The sequence below is a fragment of the Tachyglossus aculeatus genome, chromosome 19, assembly GCF_015852505.1.
Source record: "Tachyglossus aculeatus isolate mTacAcu1 chromosome 19, mTacAcu1.pri, whole genome shotgun sequence".
NCBI lineage: Eukaryota > Metazoa > Chordata > Mammalia > Monotremata > Tachyglossidae > Tachyglossus > Tachyglossus aculeatus.
Window position 1 is genome coordinate 3832281 of NC_052084.1, and position 22861 is coordinate 3855141.

Here is a 22861-nt window from a genome sequence, read left to right on the forward strand (position 1 = left end):
GGGTGGAGGCTAGGAATCAGATAGGTGAAAGAGGAATCAGAGCACTTAAGTAGTCAGTGACAGAGTTGAGATGACAGCTCAGAGCTTTAGGTTTAGGTTAGGATGCTGATCCACACTCCCCTTTGAATTCCCCAAATAACCTCTTCTGCTTTCTTTTTTTTAATGGTATCTGAATGGTGTTTTAACTGAGGCCCACTTCTCTGAACCTCAGTTATCTCATCTGGAAAATGGGGATTAAGACCGTGAGCCCCACGTGGGACAGGGACTGTGTCCAACCTGATTAGCTTGTATCTTATATTGCCCTCCTCATATCGGACGGGTTATTGCTCTCCCCGACTTCAAAGCTTTATTGACAGCACATCTCCTCCAAGAAGCCTTCCCTGACCAAGCCCTCCCCCCATTTTCTCCCACTGCCTTCTGTGTCAGCCTGACTTGCTCCCTTCATTAATCCTCCCTCCCATCCCCACAGTACGTACGTATATATTGTAATTTATTTATTTATGTATTTATGTATATTAATGTCTGTCTCCCCCTCTAGACTGCACACTTGTTGTGGGCAGGGAATGTATCTGTATGGTGTTCATTCATTCATTCAGTCAGTCAGTCGTATTTATTGAGTGCTTACTGTGTGCAGAGCACTGTACTAAGTGCTTGGGAAGTACAAGTTGGCAACATATAGAGATGGTCCCTACCCAACAACGGGCTCACAGTCTAGAAGCGGGGAGATAGACAACAAAACAAAACATGTGGACAGGTGTCAAGTCATCAGAATAAACTGAAGTAAAGCTAGATGCACATCATTAACAAAATAAATAGAATAGTAAATATGTACAAGTAAAATAAATAGAGTAAAAAATCTACAAACATATATACAGGTGCTGTGGGGAGGGGAAGGAGGTAGGGCGGGAGGAAAGGGGGCTCAGTCTGTTGTTGTAGTGTACTTTCTCAAGCACTTAGTACAGTCCTTTGCACACAGTAAGCACTCAATAAATACGATGGAATGAATGAAAGAATGCATCTACCCCAGCGCTTAGTACAGTGCCTGGCACATAGTAAGCGCTTAACCAGTACCACAATTATTATTATCATCATCATCAATTGATCGATTGGCTCACCTCCCAAGAAATCCACCCTCTTTCGTCCCCACCCTCCAAATGTAAACTTGGCACGTGGACTTTAAGCTGTCCGAGATGAAAGAGTAACGATGCTCTCCTTAGACCATCATCCAAAGCACGTTGCTTCCTTCCGAAGCTCCCTGATTTGCACCTGTAGTTTTAATGCTCTCCATAATACAAATCCGTTACTCCAGTCTAACTCTGGCCCCAGGGTGGTGCGATGAAAAACAATTCCGGGCTCAACGTGGATAAATGGATCAATTTTACCAAGCAATTACTGGCTGAAAGAGCATGTCTGCACATTCAAAAGGCCCCGTCAAATGCTATCTGGTGTTTGAAATGCATTCCCGATTTGTCGTATATAGAACGAGCTCACCCAGTTCTGCTCTAACACATTTTCATTATACAATCTGATTGCAATGCAGTGGAAGTATTAGGACATGAGGCTGTCCTGGTATATCATCGGCAGCGGTATTTATCGAGCGCTTACCTTGTGCTGAGCACTGTACTCTGCGCTTGGAAGAGTACAGTACAACAGAGTTGGTAGGCATGATCCCTGCCCACAATGAGCCTATAATGTAGAGAGGGAGACGGACATCGACATAAATAAATTATGGCTATACACAAAAGTGCGGAGCTGAGGGAGGGGTGAAAAATGGGATCAAATCCAAGTGCAAGGGTGATGCAGAAGGGAGTGGGAGAAGAGGAAATGAGAGCTTAATTAGGGGAGACCTCAGGAAGACTTTGAATAAGATTTTATTCTAGTCAACCACAAGCATGTTAATGAATGCAGTCAAATACATTTCGAATCAGCCCTCCAGCATGGCCCTAACATTTTTCAGGAGGCAGAACCTTGAGCAGAAATAAGTTCCTTTTGCCTTCTCACAGGTCAATTTTTTATGGTATTTGTTAAGCGCTTACTATATGCCAGGCACCGTACTAAGCTTTAGAGTAGATACAAGCTAATCAGGTTGGACACAGTCCAGGTCATTCATTCATTCATTCAATCGTATTTATTGAGCGCTTCCTGTGTGCAGAGCACTGCACTAAGCGCTTAGGTGGGGCTCACAGTCCTAATCCCCATTTCACAGATGAGGTAACTGAGGCCCAGAGAAGTGAAGTGACTTGCCCGAGGTCACACAGCACACAGATGGCAGAGCCGGCATTAGAACCCAGGTCCTTCTGACTCCCAGGACCATATGCTCTTTCCACTAGGCCACAGTGCTTCTCTATCATAAAGCAGTCACCCAAGCACTTCAGGAAGCCAAAACACCCATGTGGCCACTTTGCACGGCCTCTGATCCTGAGCCCACAGTTCCGATCCCGATGACAGTCAGAACAAACCCAGCTCATATGAATCACCACTACTGTGTCTGAAGTAGGCAAAGAAAAAAAGGTTCCCAATTCTGCTACCGAAATGCTTGGCATAGACTTCTGATCCTACCCATAGGATTTGTGCAATTCCAGACAAATAAACAGGGAATTGATCAATCTTCCGGGGTCATCTTTATTATAAATTCACAGAAATCTGAGAGGAATGGTGAAATCAATCTTGTTCAGTGAGCACGTACTCTCCCAAGTGCTTAGCACTTCTATGTGTCCCAGTTTCCTCAACTGTAAAATGGGGATCTACCCCAATGCCTAGACCATAGTTTGACACACAATAAGCACTTAACAAATGTCATAAAAAAGTGGTATTTCCAAAGTCAAAGGAGTTCCCCACTATAATAGACTTCCAAGATTTTGTCCTAGATCTTGAAAGTTAGAACCAAATGGACAAATTAGCTACAATTCATGTTTCTGTTTCTAGACCTTTGATGAACCCATAGGAATAATAACGATATTGTTAAGTGCTTACTGTGAATCAAGCACTGTCTAAGCATCGGGGTAGATACAAGGCAGTCTGGTTGGAGTCAATCCCTGTCCCTCATGGAGCTCCTAAACTAAGTAGGAAGGCAAACAGATATTGAATCTCCGTTTTACAGATGCAGAAACTGCCACACAGAGAAGTTAAATGAGTTGTCCAAGGTAGCACAGCAAGTCAGTGGGGGAGCGAGATTAGAATCCAGGTCCTTGACTCCCAAGCCCATGCTCTTTCCATTAGGCCATACTTGCTTCTCCCATTAAATGGGGGTAAGGGGTGTCTTGAGAGAAATCCCTATACACATCGAGCTAAGGATCTGGGAAACATTTTTTTTTCACTCTCACATTTCAGACCCCATTTTAAGTCTGTGCCATAAATACCGTACAGTGTTTTACCTTTTCCATTCACATATTTTCGGGAAACGGATGTAGGCCAGATCCACGTAGGACAAACCTAACAGCAGGTTTTGAAAATTTCATGGGTTCCATCTGTGCATTAATGGCACTACCATTATCTCACTCAGCTGGTGAACATTATGGGGATTTGATAATAGTGCTTTTTGTCAGAATTCAATGTGGTAAGGCTGAAAAGTGTTAGAATGAGATCGTGCAGACAGTATCTTTTTTTTTTCCACAACACTGCATCCTCGATCCAAACTGGTCTGGGAATTGGCTGGATTGACTCGTCTGTAGACTGTCAGCTCATTGTGGGCAGGGAATGTGTCTGTTCATTGTTGTATTGTACTCTCCCAAGCTCTTAGTACAGTGCTCTGCACCCAGTAAGCACTCAATAAATACAATTGACTGACTGAATGAATGACTGAACAGCTCTCCTTCCCTTCACCCCACCGGCAAGCTTCTTAGACTTTGGGGACCATTCTGAGATCCCTGCAAGGATGGTGGCAAGATGGAAGGGCAAAGCTAAAGGGTAGACCAGACTGAAATAAACTTGTTAATCAGAAGGTCATCCTGAGGGATTAGAGTCCCAAAATGAGATTAACGAGAATAGTAATGATAATAACTGTGGTATCTGTTAAGTGCTTACTAGGGGCCAAGCTCTGCGCTAAACTCTGGGGAAGATACAAAGACCATCAGGTCAGATACAGTCTATGTCCCACATGGGGCTCACAGTCTAAGAAGGATGGGGAACGGGTATTGAATCCCTGATGAGGTAACTGAGGCACAGGGAAATGAAGTGACTTGCCCAAGGTCACACAAAACAGGCTGGTGGTGGTGGCAGAATTAAAACCCAGGTCCTCTATTAGGCCTGTGCTCTTTCCACTGGGCCATGCCAGTGGAAAGACAGTGATATTTGTCTCCAAAATGTTAATTTTGGAACTTTATCCCAATCCGTGTTGCTGTTCAAATGTTCCTTACAAGTAGTGTTCTCTGAGCGGATTCATGTCCAATCTTCTCTTGGCACATGTAGATGCAGCCATTGCTCATATACTCAGCATTTATCTTCCAATTTAAAATGTGTATATACCTTCAGAAGACACATTTCTCAAAACCTCATTTTCTCATTTTTTTTCGTTCCATAATATGGGTGCCTCCTCTAACGGAGCATTGAACTGGACACTTGAACCAATCAATCAGTCAATCATTGGTATTTATTGAGCACCTACTATGGGCAGAGCACTGAACTAAGCACTTGGGGGAGTCCAATACGACAGAATTAGCAGAAGCACAAGGGTCGAAGACGTGTCCCTGCCCTCAAAAAGATTCCAGTAGGCTGAGAGCGACAGGCAGTAGAAATTGTATTTGCTGATTGTGAGCAGGAGGAAGAGTACAGGTACAGTTGGTAAGTACAGGAGCATGGAAAATTGAATATATGAATGTAGTACATCTAATGCCAAGGGTCATATTTGGCATTTCATGGCTAAGGACAATGGAAATTAGTTGGGAATTCCTCCTGGAGGCATTGGCTTTTCAGGAGAGCGTTAAAGTCGAGGGGTGTCATCCAGCCAGATTTTAGGAGGGTACAAGGGATCGGAGAATCAAGACAGAGGAATGATAAGAAGGTCTTCTTGCAGGAGCAAAAGGGTCAAGGGTTTTGGAAACATTCAAGGGAGAGAGTAGTGCGAGATCGTAGCGTTCTTTTTCTGAGAAGCTGCAGTACTTGGGCTCTGGATTCAGAACTCCATCAAGGTACCAACATTTGCTCCGGAAAGATTGAGAAGCGGCGTGGCTTAGTGGAAAGAGCAAGGCCCCGGGAGTCAGAGTACCTGGCTTCTAATCCTGGCTCTGCCAATAGCTTGCTGTGTGACCTTGGGCAAGTCGCTTAACTTCTCTGGGCCACAGTTCTCCTGTTCTCTCTCCTATTTTCCCTGTGAGCCCCATGCAGAACACGTCTGTGTCCAACCTACTTAACTTGTATCCACCCCATTGCATAGAACAGTTTTTGACATATAGTAAGCACGTAACAAATACCATAAAAAATATGTGAATGGGGAAAAAAATAAAATGGAACAAGTTTGAGAAATAACTACGTAATGCTCTTGATTTACAAATCCTAAATCCCCTCCTTAAGTGAGATCAATCAATCAGCCAGTCACTGATATTTATGGAGCACTTACTGTGTGCAGAGCACTGTACTAAACGCTTGGGAGATGCCGTGACTTCACTTTGCCGAGTTTATTTAGAAACATTACACGGGGTTTGAAGTAGCTTGTGTTTTGAAAGCCCAATAGCACCACATGGTGGGTGACAAAAAATGTGAAATTGCAGTTTGGGGAAACAGCTAGCGATGTTTGCCTATTGATTTAAATAGAGACATGTTTCATGAATGTCCTACGCTTTCGAAGTATTAATTTGATCTGGTTGGTGATTTGAAATGTGTCCCATTTTTGGAGCCTGAGTGTTTTGAAAATACGTTCTGTAAGCTAATACAGGCAATCGCCTGGTGGGGCCCAAATCTGAAGTGTAGAGTTAGGCTTATGCGATTGAGTTCAAATATCCAAGGCCGTTATTTGCGTAATGCTTAAGTTGGTCAGACAGAACGGGGGCTCGGAAATGGGTTTCAGCAAGGCATTAGCTTGAGACTGGCTTTAGGCAAGATCTGTGGCCTAGGCCAACTTTGTAATTGGCTCTTGTTGGTGGAACCCCCAGATCCTATAAATGTGGGGGCCCAGAAACCCCTGGCTCCATGTTCAGAACATTTTTGTGTTTCTAGACACTGAGATCCACATGGGTCAGGGACTGTGTCCAACATAATTATCTTACATCTAGGAAGCAGTGTGGCCTAATGGATAGAGCACAGACCTGGGACTCAGAAGGACCTGGGTTGTCATCCAAGCTCCACCACTTATCTGCTTTGTGACCTTGGAGAAGTCACTTCACTTCTCCGGGCCTCAGTTCCCTCATCTGGAAAATGAGGATGAAGACCGTGAGCCCCATGTGGGATAGGGACTGTGTCCAACCTGATTGGCTTGTATCTACCCCAGCGCTTAGAACAGTGCTTGACGCACAGTAAGTGGTTAACAAATACCATCATCGTCATCATCATCATCTTCGCCACCACTTAGAAAAGTGCTTGACACATAGTAAGTGCTTAACAAATAACCCCATCCTCATCATCTACCCCATCACTTAGAACAGTGCTTGACACATAGTAAGCGCTTAACAAATACTATCATTATTATTTATTCATGTATATTAATGTCTGTCGCCCCCTCTAATAATAAGTGTGGTATTCGTTAAGCGCTTACTGCGTGCCAGGCAGTGTACTAAGCAGTGGGGTGGATACAAGTAAATTGGGTTGGACACAGTCCTTGTCCCACGTAGGGCCCGCAAACCCCCTCAATCTCCCTCTAGACTGTGAGTTCGTTGTGGGCAGGGAATGTGTCTGTTGTTGTATTGTACTCTCCCAAGCACTTAGTAAAGTGCTCTGCACACAGTAAGCGCTCAGTAAATACAGTTTACTGACTGACTAATAGTACAATCAGTGGTATTTATTGTGCGCCTACTATGTGCAGCGCACTGTACTAAGCGCTTGGGAGACTACGGTACATAAGAATTTGCGGACACATTCCCTGCCCATAACAAGCTTATAGTGCTCTGCGCATGGTGAGCGCTAAATAAATACCGTCGAAGATGGTGATATTCATGGGAGTTATTTAGCGTCTGCTGAGTGCAAAGCACTGCCTCAATAATAATAATTTTGGTATTTGTTAAGCACTTACTATGTGCGAAACACTGTTCTAAGTGCTGGGGAGGATACAAGGTGATCAGGTTGTACCAGGTGGAGCTCACAATCTTAATCCCCATTTTACAGATAAGGTCACTGAGGCACAGAGAAGTTAAGTGACTTGCCCAAAGTCACACAGCTGACAAGTGGTGGAGGCGGGATTTGAACCCACAACCTGTGACTCCCAAGCCCGGGCTCTTTCCCCTGAGCCACGCTACTTCACGCTGCCCTTGAGGTTTAGGGAGTAGAAAATAAGCAAAGGCCACGTTCTGTACTCCTTCACGAGCCATCACTGTCATAGTATGCCAGTCTTAAAAATTGAACTAGTGTTTGTAAGATGTTGAGAGAATGATTTAATCCTATAAGAAGACAAGTAGCTTTACATAACTGTCCATTAATATATGAGTAAAAATTGACTGCAAATGCAGCGTTTAGTAAGACATTTTGTTTCATGACCCTTTAAAGCTGCAACATGTGCAGATGTAATCTAAAGAACAAACATTTTGCAAATTCTGTGTGGAGATAGAGAAATGGCATGTTTATTAGGTCATGGTGAAGAGTGTGATTTCTTAAGAAAGTGATTTGTTATGCAGTAACACTGAATAAATAATACTCATGCTTTCTTACACAATCTAAATTTAACTTTTATGATGTTTTTTTAAATGAAGTGCCTGCTACACTGTGGAGATTTTCATTCCCAACAGATTGTTCAAGATGGATCTGTAATAATATTAATTGTGTTATTTTATGTGATGAATATATTGATGGAAACATTAATGTGAAATAATCTTCAAGGTTTCATGATAAAAAAAATTTTCTTTAAAATATACTCAACAGCAACCTCAGGAATATTTGTGTGTGTGTGTGTGTGTGTGTGTGTGTGTGTGTGTGTGTGTGTGTGTGTGTACATATACACTCACTTTAACCAGAAACTGTAGAATGGTTTCAGCTATTTTTAACTTCCAAGAAAAATCATCATCACCAAATTGGGATTTTCATGGAAATCAAATTTTCATTACGGTACTTCTAGGTTAAAATATTTTCCTTCCAGTTTAATGATTTTTCAGCAATAGAATTAATGATTGAATTAAGTCTGCTCTGCTCTAATTATCTTCTTTGAGAGTCTGTAGAAATTGAGTCCTTCATAGTTTTTAGTGATTCAATTGTTGCTAATTTTTAAATTGAAGAGGCCATCCAGATGTCGGAGCAGAATATCCCGCCCCTTCGTCTAGATCTCAGCATGTAAAGGGTAATCGTGGTTCTGAGAATTCTGCCGTCCACCATAGCTATCGATGCCAAGGGATCTTCATTACATTTTGAAATGAAAATCGCCATTTGCATCATCATTATCCTCAGCAGCATTCATTGATCTCCACACCGTATGCAGAGTACTATACTAAGCACTGGGGATGACGTTTCTGAAATTAAAGACATGGTCCTTGTCCCTGAGGAGCTTACCATCTAATGGAGGACCCAGATAGATATAAATTGCCAAAAATACAATAGGTAAACATGTGGGAAGTTAAGGGACACATGGTAAAAAACACAAGAAAGCAAATAAGCAGCATATAGATGACGTAATGTATATTAGCACCAAGGTGGATGATGGGCTAAAATGTCCAGGAAAACAGCAATCAATCAGGCAAACTCTCTTGGAGGAAGTGACATTTCAGGAAGGCGTAGGAGGAAAGAAAGGGCATGGTGTCACAGAGCCGAGGAGTGGGAAAAGCACAGTTGTGTTTTTGCTTCTTGGCAGATTACATATACCGTACATAGAGTGTCATCTTCCAAGAAAGAAGGTGTATTAAGGAGACTGCTGAAACAGTGTGGCCTAGTGGATAGAGCAGAGGCCTAGGAGTCAGAAGGACCTGGATTCTCATTCCGGCTCTGCCACTTGTCTACTGTGTGACCTTGGGCAGGACACTTAACTTCTCTGTGCTTCAGTTACCTCATCCGTAAAATGGAGATTAAGACCGTGAGCCCATGTAGGACACGGACTGAGTCCAACCTGATTGGCTTGTTGGATCTTCCCTAGCGCTTAGAACAGTGCCGGGCACATTGGAAGCACTTAACAAATACTATAAAAAAAATGGGGGGAAACATGTCGGAGGGTGCTGTAGAGGCCTTACCCTCCACCCCTGACTCTTCTGTCATACTGCTTACACTCTGGAAGGAGTTAACTTTATTTGGTGTTTTTTAAATACATAGTGTTGCTTGAATGTAAACTATAGTAGATGTTTTTAATTGGCTATTTCAGTACATAGATTTCTGGTCACTCAGGACCAGATCTATAAAGCTAGGGATCAATAGAAGAGCAGTGTGGTCTAGTGGAAAGAGCACGGGCCTGCGAGACGGAGGACCCGTGATCTACTCTCAGACCTGCCAGTTGCCTGCTGTGTGACTTCAGGCAAGTCACTTAACTTCTCTGTGCCTCATTCTCCTCATCTGCAAAACGGGCAGGCAATACTCATTTTCCCTCTTATTAGCTCCTTGTGGGAAAGGGACTCTGTCCAAATGGATCAGCTCGTATCTACCCCAGCCCTTAGAATAGTGTTTGACACATGGTAAGCGCTTAACAAATATAATCATCATAGTCATCCAGAAATCCAACTGGATTCTAGTGCCAGCCCCTCAGACCCCCAACATTTTTTTGTAGACCCTGTACTCCGTACCCTGGAAACTTCCACACTGGGTACTCAATGTCATGAGGTGTTGAGAGCCTGTTTGCCCACCAGTATCCTTTCCTTAGGCCTGGGAAGGGAAAAAAGCAGAATCATGATCGTGGCTTTCATTCGGTCATATTTACTGAGCGCTTACTGTGTGCAGAGCTCTATACTAAGTGTTTGGGAGAGTACAATAGAACAATAAACAGACATATTCCCTGTTCTCAGCGAGCAAGCTCTGAATACCTGTCAGATAGGTTTGTTAAAGGTCCTGGCTAAAAGGGCTGGGAGCCTGGAATTAGACTGAGTTCTTTGGAGAAAAATCTGGATTTCTCAGACCTTGTTTATTGAGCCCATGCATTCTCACTGTTACTGAACTTTGCGACATTCTTGACACATTTTCTACCATCAACTCCCCCCAACACTCCTAATTTTTTAAATTACTTCGTCGTTTACCTCATGCTAAAAAATGCCATCTTTTGCCCACTTTAATAAAGAAGAAAGATCAGTGAGGGGGCAATTCTTTACCAGTTTTCTCCTGGTTTTTGCAAACAGCCAGATGGTACTACATTTCATTCATACTCTAAGAATAAAGTCCCTTTTTTTTAACTTTGTCTCATTTAACACGTGGGTCATCAGTGCAGAATTTCCCAATTTTTTCTGTGCCAGTTATCGATTTAAAATACAGTTTAGTCAAAGTATCAGACAAAGGAATTTTTGCACTGTAGGTTATTGCCAAAATCAGTTCAGGAAAGTGAGATCGTTCTTGAGATAAACTGGAGTTAAAAAAAACCCAAAAGCGCCCAAAATGGAATTCCACAGAAATATTTATATAACTCAGTGCTAAAGTGAATTGTCGAAAAACTCCATAACAAGGTGAGATCATGTCACTTTCCGTATTTCAGTCCTGAAAGACTCTTTTTTTTGGGGGGGGGGGGGATTTGCAGTCAGTTTTGGCCCTAAAAATAAACCTGAGTTGTAGGGTTCAGTTATTAGAGTTTTGTGCATTTTTTTCTCTCCCCCCGTGAACATCTCACCGTTGTTGTTGAAAAGCTCCTCAGTGTTCCCAATAGAAGCAGACGAGTCACCAACAAGCAGCAAAGTGGAGTACGATGTGAAAGGTAAGCTGAGCACAGACCTGGGACTCGAGTGGACATCATCTTTTAAATCTTAAAGAAAGAACTGGAAATACAGTCCGGGGGGAGTCTCCTTGCCTAAATCAGTTATTAATTTTATAGAAGGGCATAGAACACTTGGATTTTCTATGGATTTTCACCCAACATCTTGGTCGAACCCCCCCCAGAGCTTGGGTTCGGAAGAGAGAGTCACTTGCCTGTGATTTAGAGGTTTCCGAAGGCATGGTCTTCAAGAATTAAAAGAGGAGGACCCCCATCTTCGCCAGTGTTGCGGTCGGTTCAGTGGAGACGACATACTTCCCCCTAGCAGGAAACCATTCAGAGTTAACGTTGCAGAACAGACAGGACTGGAATAGATAGCGAAATTACCTTTGCCACGGGAGCCAAAAGAAGCAAGAAACTGATTTACTGAATCCTAAATTTTGGCCCTACTCTACAGAGGGATACAGACTTTTAAAATTATTGTTATTAGCATTATTATGATTATTATTATCATCATCATCATTACATCTGTTAAGTGCTCACTATGTGTCAAGCACTGTTCTAAGAGCCGGGGTTGAGCCAAGTGAATCAGGTCAGACGGAGTCCCTTTCCCATGTGGAGCTCACAGTCCGAGCAGAAATAAATAAATCATTTGTAAATTATTATCATTTAAATAATAATAAGTTGCTGAAATAAAGGCACAGAAGATGGTAGGTTCTGGGAGCAAATATGAAACAGATGAGAAAATCATTACTGCCCAGAAACCGAATGATGAATTCTACTAACGAAAAAAGAGAATTGACCAGCAGAAGCCTTGTCTCAGAGGAAAGACTCCACTAGAGAGCTGTTGACAGAGGGCCAGTGGGTTACATATTGTCTGCCTGTCTAAAATTGACCATTTCAATGAAAGTGGGGGGAGAAAAAGCCAAAAAAAAAGAGAAAAAAATGTGCATGATTATGTGTGATTTGACCTTGGAGATGGAGCATGCTGCTTATGTGATATTTTGGGAAAGAAAACCAGGATAAAGACCGATTACACTGAGGCCTATGATACGAAGCCCAGCACAGGGAGACGAACTCAGAGTTGAATGATTCAGGATCCGTTTCTTCAGTCGAAAGAGATACTAAAAGGAGACTGACTCAGCGATGCCAGTGTTTGTCACTTTGTTTGGTTTTCCCCCATAGGATTCCCGTTGACAGATGAAATTTAGAATGGTCTTTCCCAGGGAGTGACTGTCGGACATATCCATTTCCGAAGGGCTTTGAATCCCCCTCTGCTTGAAAAGGAAGCTAGGGATCTTCTTTTGTCTGAATTGAACGGTTCAGGAAAATATGCTAGTCAAGATGCTGACTTACTAAATATTCTGATCTTTTCCTTCACCCGGATATTTCCTTTTTAAAGATACAGTAGCCAAACAACTGTTACGCATACTGCAAAATGATGGAAAATAGGATTTTGATATTTCTTTTGCTGTCGAATCTAGTTTACAGTCATTTTCAGATAGCCATAATTTGTTACCTGACCCCTATAGTGATTGCCTTTTTATTTTCTAATGGGAGGTTATTAAAAACCCAGAGTTGAAGGAGAAATGGGAAAATGTAGGCTAGTTTACAAATTTTTCATAGTTTCAGTTCTGCATTCTCTCTTCTTAAGTGCCATTTTGAGGCAAGCTAACTTTTTCTCCTTAAAGTGAATTGGATCACTTAGGAATATGTGAGCCATTATTATTTTTCAATTTTTTATTTCATTTCAGATTAGGACTTGAAAACTTTACTGACTTGGTAATTACAAAACAGACCAAAATTATGCTCCAGAACCTATGAGTGATGAATTCCACATGATTCAATTTTCTAAGACAGTTTGTCACACAAACAAAATAGAACTTGTAGTCTTATCATCTAAAAGATCATTTTTTTCAATATAATTCAGCTTGAAAATCTTCTAAGTCATTTTCATTTAATGAATGATATTTACAGTCTTGTTTTTCCATTCAGGTTTGTGTTAGATTTGGCTTCTGTCACACTGGTGCAATTATTCACAGAATTCTATTATAAACTCCTGCTAGCTTATAGACGGTTACATTCCAACTTTCTGATTACAAATTCAGTGGCGTCATTTTGGGCCCAATTAATCATGCAATTTGACCCATTTTCTACTATATGATTTTCATTTTTTTATGGAGTTGATCCGTGTATTTAAGGTGGTTATAAACGAATGTGTAGATAGTGAAATTGAAAATTTCCTAAGGTGTAATAGTCAAACTAATGAGGATCAGTTGCCTGGATTTGATTGGACAAAAATGCTGGTAGTCCTCTAATAAAATACGTATGATATTTTCTCTCAACTTTTGCCCTGGTGTTGTGTTTAATGTTTCTTCAACAGTAGTAAACAATGAGTCTGTCACAAATCCCGTCATCTTGCCATCATTCTGTTCATTCAGCGTTAGAGAAAATAATTGGCATGATTCATAAATACATTGCATCCTCGTGTTTTGCCGTTTGAATGAGTATCTTAATATTTTATAGGGATTGCATACAAATTGGGCTGCTTTTCACTTGAGGCCATAGCAAATTTGTGGACGCTGTTGACAGCATCAGACCTAACCCTGTAAAAGTCTTAATTCCATTTTCATTTCTTTCTCTTATTTGTTGTAGTGCAACAGCAGCTAAAATCAGTTCAAATTTTGACTCATTTCCCTAAATGCTGAACTCTCTTTAGGGCTGGGGGAGGCAAGGGATTGGCCCTTCTGGAGCATGAGCCCCCCTACCCCTCAGCCTAAGCCATCTTACCCTGAGGCCCTGGACTGTATGCCTGATGTTAAATGTGTTTGACTTCTCATGAGTCTTCTTCAGTAGCTGATCCCTCCTCGGTTTCCCTGTGTTCAACTTTACGGGCATCTTCTTCAGTGGCTGACCCCTCCTTGTTCCCCAAGCACAGACACCCAGTAGGACGATGCCCTCTCTTTACCACCAGCAGTTCAAAAGTATTTTTACTGTCACCACTGCCGTTATCACTTTATGGATTCTGCCCCAGTCGCACATTATTTTGGGTCGGTCGAGCCCCTTTCGACTGTAAGCCTCTTGAGGGCAGGGAAGGCAAAGATTATGTCTTCTACCTCTGTTGCACTCTCATAAGCATGTAGAGCTATACGTGCACACATTAGGCACACAGTAAATACTCTTGATAGATTGGTGTATCCCAGCTCGAGTACTGCTATGATGGTCTCCCATTAATAGGAGAGACAAAAAGATGGAGAAATCCTGGGAATTTTTAAAAGGTTGTCCCATCCATTCTCTTTCTTTACGGCTGGGTTGGGGGGAGGGCAACCTTCAGCAAGGGTCTCTTCCTGTTTTTATTTTACTTACAGCTCAGGGGAACTCCACTTGATTATGTTTTTCCTTAGAATGTAGTCACTCCAACTAAGTATCTTAAAAAAGATCGTTTTTTAGTTTCTGTTAGCAATGGGTTTAATATTATTCACACATTGATTTTTATTCTTGAAATATGATTCGGGGTGCTATAAAAAGGATTGTGATACATTGTTGCTAACACATCATAAAAAAGAAAAAAAGCATATCAACTTTTTAAATGGAAAATGTGCCCGGCTTTGGTTTTTGAAAAGTGGTGGTTTTGCTCATCCTACCAATAAAAATTTCCGTGAAGCTGAAAGAAGCCAAAAATATTTATCATTATACCCATGTTGGCCCAGCAATTAAAAGCTGCAGCTAGAGACGGATAGATAGACTTGTGGGCACACAGCGTGGAAGATACTACTGATCAAACTGTAGGTTTTTTATCCACCACTTTCACAAAAAGAGATTAAAACCATATCACGAGCATCAATCAAACAAAGATTGATTATATAACTACAGTGTTCACGTACATAAAAAAGGTTTTTAAAACAATCACTGTAGTATTTAAGTGCTTACTATAGGGCAAGAACCATATGAACCGCTGGGATAGAGAGAAGATAATCAGATTGAATCCAGTCCCAGTCCCACATGTGGCTCATAGTCCAATTAATATTGACTTCCCATTTTACAGATGAGGAAACTGAGAAGTGGGCAAGTTAAATATCTTGCTTAAGGTCTCTCAGCAGCTCAAGTAATAATAATAATGATAATAATGGCATTTATTAAGTGCTTACTATGTGCAAAGCACTGTTCTAAGCGCTGGGGAGGTTACAAGGTGATCAGGTTGTCCCACGGGGGGCTCCCAGTCTTAATCCCTGTTTTACAGATGAGGTAACTGAGGCACAGAGAAGTGAAGTGACTTGCCTGAAGTCACACAGCTGACAAGTGGCCGAGCTGGGATTTGAACCCGTGACCTCTGACTCCAAAATCCGGGCTCTTTCCACTGAGCCACGCTGCTTCCCAGTAGAGAGAACTCAAGCCTGGACCTGAGTTAGAAGGACCTGAGTCCTAATCCCAGTTCCACGACTTGTCTTTTCTATGACTTTGGGCAAGTCACTTCACTTCTCTGTGCCTCAGTTACCTCATCTGTAAAATAGGGTTCCCCTCTCAGAGTCACAACGGGAGAGTTTCCAGTACTCTACCAGTCATGACTACGGGAAGGACAGTCAAGCAGAGGCATACCCATTGCATTCCTAGCTTGGGCAGAGGCTAGTGAGTGGAAGGCAATCTGCTACAAGTCAAAACTCACCCATGCTGGGCAGCAGCGGCATGGGAAAGAGTCGAGGGCGGAGACGCGTTTACTATGCGGAAGGAGGCAGCGGTAAACCACTAATGTATATTTTTACCAAGAAAACTCTATGGATATGCTACCAGAACGATTGCAGATGGAGGTGGGGCATTCTGGGAGAGATCATCATCATCATCAATCGTATTTATTGAGCGCTTACTATGTGCAGAGCACTGTACTGTGTCTATGGCGTCACTATGGGTCAGACACGACTCGACAGCATAAGACAAAAACAAAATAGGGTTAAGACTGTGAGCCCTATGTGGGACAGGACTGTTTCCAACTTGACTGTCTTGTATCTACCCCAGCGCTTAGTACAGTGCCTGGCACATAGCATTTAAGAGACCGGTCTGCCACGGATCGGTCCATCAATCCGTCAATAAATAGTAGTGATTGAGTTCCTACTGTGTACAGAGCACTAGGCAAATCCCTTTGGACAGAATAATTGATTTAAAAGTCACAAAGGAAAAAGTTAGGCAAAGGCTTCCACAATCTCAAAAATCCTGCAAACATTTGAGCTAAGCTATAGGTCAGCTAGAAAACATACTCGGACATTTTAATTGCCTTTTAATTGCCGTTACGGTTTAAGCTCTTTCAGGGCAAAGATTGGGACTCTAATTCTGCTAGAGTTTTGGGCATACATTGTGCATTCAGTCAATATGTTGGATTGATTGATAGGAGTGAGTTAGTGTTCTCAAAACATGCAGTTCCTGGCTTCTACTTTTACTTAAAATTATTGTAGGAATTCCCAAATGGATATCTTGATCTTAAGGTTCCTAGAGGCCCCCATAACTAAGCCTTAATTTCCCCTACCCACATTCCCCTCTGGGTCAACTATGTGCTTGGCTGGGAACTTTTCTAATGCACTCTGAAACTCACGCCAGCCCCACAGCACTACTGTCCATATCCTTATATGTTACAGTTTCCCCAATAATAATAATAATGGTATTTGTTAGGTGCTTACTGTGTGCCAGCCACTGTACTAAGTGCTGGGGTAGACGTAAGGTAATTGGATTGGTCACAGTCCCTGTTCCATATTGGGTTCACAGTCTTAATCCCCATTTTACAGATGAAGGAACTGAGGCAGCCAAGGTCAACAGCAGACAAGTGGCAAAGCCGGAATTAGAACCCAGGTCTTTCTGACTGTGCTTTATCCACTAGGCCATGCTGCTTCCCTGTCTGTACACATCTGTGATTTCTTATGTACATGGCTGCAATTCATTTATTTATGTTAATGTCTTTCTCCCCCTCCAGACTGTAGGCTCACTGTGGGCAGGGGAATGTGTCTGATATATTGTTATATCGTACTCTCCCAAGCGCTTAATACAGTGCTGTGCAAACAGTAAGTGCTCAATACGTATGATTGACCAACTGACTGCTGACTTACTGTCTGCAATTTATTTTAATGTCTGTCTCCTCTTTTAGACCGTAAGCTCCACGTGGAAAGGGACCTTGTCTACCAACTCCTGAATTGTCTTTCCCAAGTGCTCAGAACAGTGCTCTGCACTCAGTAAGTGCTCAATAAATACCATCAATTGATTGACTGATTAAGACTTTGCATGTGTCCCTTGCAGGGGAATCTACAAACCACCACTTTTTGATAGGGTAACTGTTGACATCAGTTAAGAATCAATCAATCAATTAGTGGTATTTTGTAAGCACTACTGTGTGCAGAATACTGTTCTAAGCACTTGGGAGAGTACATTGTAACAGAGATGGTAGATACATTCCCTAAACACAATGAGCTTGTAGTCTAGAGGGGTAGACAGACATCAGTATAAATAAAAAATGGATATGTACATAACGGTGTGGGGCTGAGGTAGGGATGAATAAAGGGTTCAAATGGATGCAGCGTGGCTCAATGGAAGGAGCCCGGGCTTGGGAGTCAGAGGTCATGGGTTCAAATCCCGTCTCTGCCAATTGTCAGCTGTGTGACTTTGGGCAAGTCACTTAACTTCCCTGTGCCTCAGTTACCTCAACTGTAAAATGGGGATTAAGACTGTAAGCCCCCTGTGGGACAACCTGGTCACCTTGTATCCTCCCCAGTGCTTAGAACAGTGAACTCTCACCTTATGAAATCTCTCGACCCCTCCCACCTCCCCTCCTTAACTTCCATCTTCAACCACTCACTCTCCACTGGTTCCCTCCCCTCTGCCTTCAAACATTCCCACGTCTCCCCCATCCTAAAAAAACCCTCTCTTGACTCCACCTCCCCTTCTAGTTATCGCCCTATCTCCCTCCTACCATTCCTTTCCATTAAACGAGTCGTCTACACCTGCTGCCTCGAATTCCTCAATGCTGACTATCTCCTCGACCCCCTCCAATCTGGCTTCCATCCCCTACATTCCACCGAAGCTGCCCTCTCAAAGGTCACCAATGACCTGCTGCTTTCCAAGTTCAACGGCTCCTACTCTATCCTAATCCTCCTCGACCTCTCAGCTGACTTCGACACTGTGGACCACCCCCTTCTCCTCAACACGCTATCCAACCTTGGCTTCACAGACTCCATCCTCTCCTGGTTCTCCTCTTATCTCTCCGGCCATTCATTCTCAGTCTCTTTTGCGGGCTCCTCCTCCCCCTCCCATCCCCTTACTGTAGGGGTTCCCCAAGGTTCAGTTCTTGGTCCCCTTCTGTTCTCGATCTAAACTCACTCCCTTGGTGACCTCATTCGCTCCCACGGCTTCCACTATCATCTCTACGCTGATGACACCCAAATCTACATCTCTGCCCCTACTCTCTCTCCCTCCCTCCAGGCTCGCATCTCCTCCTGCCTTCAGGACATCTCCATCTGGATGTCTGCCCGCCACCTAAAACTCAACATGTCCAAGATTGAACTCCTTATCTTCCCTCCCAAACCCTGCCCTCTCCCTGACTTTCCCATCACTGTTGACAGCACTATCATCCTTCCCATCTCACAAGCCCACAACCTTGGTGTCATCCTCGACTCCGCTCTCTCATTCACCTCTCACATCCAATCCGTCACCAAAAACTGCCGGTCTTATCTCCGCAACATCGCCAAGATCCGCCCTTTCCTCTCCATCCAAACCGCTACCCTGCTCGTTCAATCTCTCATCCTATCCTGACTGGATTACTGCATCAGCCTCCTCTCTGATCTCCCATCCTCCTGTCTCTCCCAACTTCAATCTATACTTCACACTGCTGCCCAGATCATTTTTGTGCAGAAACGCTCTGGGCATGTTACTCCCCTCCTCAAAAATCTCCAGTGGCTACCGATCAATCTACGCATCAGGCAAAAATTCCTCACTCTCGGCTTCAAGGCTCTCCATTGCCTCGCCCCCTCCTACCTTACCTCCCTTCTTTCCTTCTCCAGCCCAGCCCACACCCTCCGCTCCTCTGCCACTAACCTCCTCACTGTGCCTCGCTCTCACCTGTCCCGCCGTCAACCCCCTGCCCACGTCCTCCCCCTGGCCTGGAATGCCCTCCCTCCGCACATCTGCCAAACTAGCTCTTTTCCTCCCTTCAAAGCCCTACTGAGAGCTCTCCTCCTCCAGGAGGCCTTCCCACACTGAGCCCCCTCCTTCCTCTCCCCCTCCTCCCCCTCCCCATCCCCCCTCCCTACTTCCTTCCCCTCCCCACAGCACCTGTATATATATGTTTGTACAGATTTATTACTCTATTTATTTTACTTGTACATATTTACTATTCTATTCATTTTATTTTGTTAATATACTTTATTTTGTTGTCTGTCTCCCCCTTCTAGACTGTGAGCCCGCTGTTGGGTAGGGACCGTCTCTATATGTTGCCAACTTGTACTTCCCAAGTGCTTAGTACAGTGCTCTGCACACAATAAGTGCTCAATAAATACGATTGAATGAATGAATGAACAGTGCTTTGCACATAGTAAGCGCTTAACAAATACCATCATTATTATTATTATTATTATTATTATTATTCTGTGCAAGGGTGAAGCAGAAGAGAGTGGATCTGCTGTATGACCTGGGACAAGTCACCTCAGTTACCTCAGTTACCTCAGTTACCTCACCTGTAAAATGGGGGTGAAGACTGCGAGCCCTGTGTGGGACAGGGACTGTGTCCAACCTGATTAGCTTGTATCTACCGCAGTGCTTAGTAGGGTGTCTGGCACATAATAAGCACTTAGCAAATACTATAAAAAAAATGAGAGGAAATAAGAGAGGTCGGGGAAGGCCTCTCAGAGGAGAGGTGCTTTTAATAAGGTTTTGAAGGTGGGAAGAACTATCATCTGCCAGACAGGAAGAGGGAAGGCCTTCCAGGCCGGAGGCAGCACATGGGGAAGAGGGTAGTGGCGAGGGAGACGAGATCAAGGTACAGTGAGAAAGTTGGCGTTAAATTAGTTAAATGTAGGTTGGGTTGTAGTAGGAGACCAGAGAGGTAAGGTAGGAGGGGGCAAGATTGATGGAGTGCTTTAAAGCCGATGGTCAGGAGTTTCGGTTTGATGTTTAAGAATTCCAGAAACTCCTGTCACAGCCCATCTCTCCTCTCCCCAGTGGTCCTGGGTAAGGTCAGTCAGTCAGTCAATTGAATTTACTGAGCTTTACTGTGTGCAGAGCACTATCCTAAACGCTTCAGAGAGTACCGTATTACAATATAACAGACACATTCCCTGCCCACAACGAGCTTAGAGTCCAGAGGCACTGTAAGGTACAAAATCCTCGATACCTGGATTATCCCGGGTAAAATCAAACAAATGGCCACCCTAGTTTTTGTACTAGTTTTCCTTGCATAGGTAGGAAATTACAGTAAATCTGCCTAGGTCCCCAAAATGATCAGCTTTGGCTGGGATTGTTAAATAGTTGTTAAATCCCATGATTTTCTTCCTGGTCATTGGTCCTAAATATCTCTTATTGACTTTTCTTACTCAGAATGTATCTAATAAAATTTTATTCCTCATTCAAAAAAGAGGAAAGGGAGCAACTTTAATGGAAGCAGAAACCTTTTGAGTGCTAAGTGAATTGCACGCACACACGCACATCAATTAATCAATCAGTGGTATTTGTAGAGTGCTTACTGTGTGCAGAGCACTGTAAGAAGCTCATAGAAGAGCACAGTACAGTTAAGTTGGTAGACACAATACCTGCCACCAAGAACTATGTAATCCTCTCACACACAAACACATATACACAATACACACAATACCCCAATCCTTTACAAGCCTCCTAAGTTAAATGGCTGAATATAATGTCTTAACAGGAAAGCTCAAGAACTGTAAAAAAAATCATTGCAAAACCCTCTGCAAGTATAAGACCCACAAAACAGTGAAATAATACCATGGTTCTACTGCTACGTTGAAAACAGGGCAGATTTACAATTTATAATTTTTAAAAATTAATTATCATCATCAGCAATAAAAAATTAACATTTTTCAAGGCATCTTTCAGAATTTCAAATATTTCCATATTATCTTTAATATGAATTATGAATAGAGCAATCCGAAAACATTATATGCTCTAGACATCACTCATTTTTACTGTCAATTGACAGTAAAATGGATAAAGTCAGTGTATTTTCATTTCTTTTCTTGTGTTCAATTAGGAGCACAGTAACAGACATCCATTTTATTAATGAAAAGGCAAAAAGTCTCATATTTAAAATAAATGAAGACTTGTAAGTTATGTGTGAGTATAGTCATAAAGGATTATTGATATTTTAAAGAGTACAAGTGAATATGTTTCTGTTTCACACAATAAAGCTCTCACTTCCCCACATTCAATAAGAATTTAATGAGGATGAGATGAATGTTTACAGCATTATTAGTTATTGCATAGTTATAATGCAGTTCAAAGAGACAAAGCTTATATATAATGAGATGCTAAGTAACACTTTTTGATATAGGTAGTTTGAAATTTACACTGAAATTTGAGTTGTCATGTGAATTTAAAAAGCAAATGCATCTGATCTTTAAACCATTATACTTTCTTGTTTCTCTGTCTTTCAAATGAGTTCTACAATTCTTTGTGTTAATTGCCCATCTTCACTGCTTAATTTGCAAAGTTGGTTTTGGGGTTTTCTTTTTCATTTTTTTAGGTACCTCATGTTTTTTCCATTCTGTAAAGAAAACATTCGGAAAGACTGTTGTTTATATTTGCATTGTTTCAGAGAGGATTATCAGAAATAAAACATTTTAATTTCAGGTTTACACAGTAGTTCAAAGATTTTGTGGCATGCGAAGATTATTTTATGTTGGTGTATTTTTGGAAAGCAGTTGTTGAGAGTAAATTCATTAAAATAAAGAATAGAATATCCGAATTTGACTGTCATTTCAGGGGTTAATTTTCATTTCTAATTGATTCTAAAATGTTTGGGGTAGTATGTTTAAACGTGTCAACCATCATACACAGTAAATCAAACACAGAAATGTATGTGTACCCTCAGGATTTAGGTTAAATATTCTCACTAGCCAAAGCATGTGCTTTGTAAAATAGTTTTCTATTTAATCCCTTAATGTGTCTTTGAACCTCCAGTTCTACAGAGCGTCTTAAACTGCTTTACCACTTTCGAATGGCTTACTCTACTCAGCCAATGTATTTATCGTATGGGGCTTCACAAGTATCTGGCTTGGCTGACTGTGTCTTATCCAAACTCCTGAAGCCAACACAGTGAAATTTAAAAAGAAAGTAGAGGTATCGTGGGGCAAAATTATTCCAAGAAGAGTGACTCCTTAAGGAACAGATATTACAGTCCGATTCCCCTATTTTAGTGTCTTGAACTAATGAAAATGTAGGGACATAACCATTCTCTTTGTCATAAAATGGAAACCTGCCTGATTTTCCTAGGATATTGTTATCGTGTTGCGATTTGGGGCAGAAGGATGGCAAGAATAATTCATAATGTGTTCGTATTGGTTTTTGTCCGTGTCTTTTAACCAAGGAAATAGAGAAACTGGGTTTGGAGCTGAGTGAAAGCAAGCAGCGCTTGGAACAAGCAAAGCAGGATGGAGCAAGAGCCAGAGAGGAGGGCTTAGAACTGACAGAACTGCTGGGAAAATCTGAACACCAACTGCACCTCACCAGGTATCCGTAATCCTATTATGGCCCAGAGCACCAGTTTCATTCTGCTCATTTTTGTCTCAAGCTCCCGAGGAGTCACTGCAGATTTTCTTAGTCATTTCCCTTCAAGCACAGCTTTCAGACGTATTAGGAAAAGTGGAAATGTGGTAAGCAAAACACGCAGACATGTGAATGATAAGTGTGGAAGGAAATTACTGATCTTAAACA

General features: G+C 42.3%; 1 protein-coding gene and 1 non-coding gene across 5 annotated transcripts in view; both read left to right on the plus strand.

Annotated features, from left to right (window-relative positions):
• The window catches only part of SDCCAG8 (SHH signaling and ciliogenesis regulator SDCCAG8), a 148220-nt gene that overhangs the window by 50597 nt on the left and 74762 nt on the right, over window positions 1–22861 (plus strand). For all 4 annotated transcript variants that reach the window (XM_038761018.1, XM_038761019.1, XM_038761020.1 and 1 more), the window contains exon 13: window positions 22515–22657. In XM_038761018.1, the coding sequence (XP_038616946.1) occupies window positions 22515–22657 (143 nt within the window). The remainder of the gene's footprint in view (window positions 1–22514; window positions 22658–22861) is intronic.
• On the plus strand, window positions 15461–15598 carry LOC119941112. The gene has a single exon (XR_005455140.1). It is a non-coding gene; the product is annotated as a small nucleolar RNA SNORA7 (small nucleolar RNA).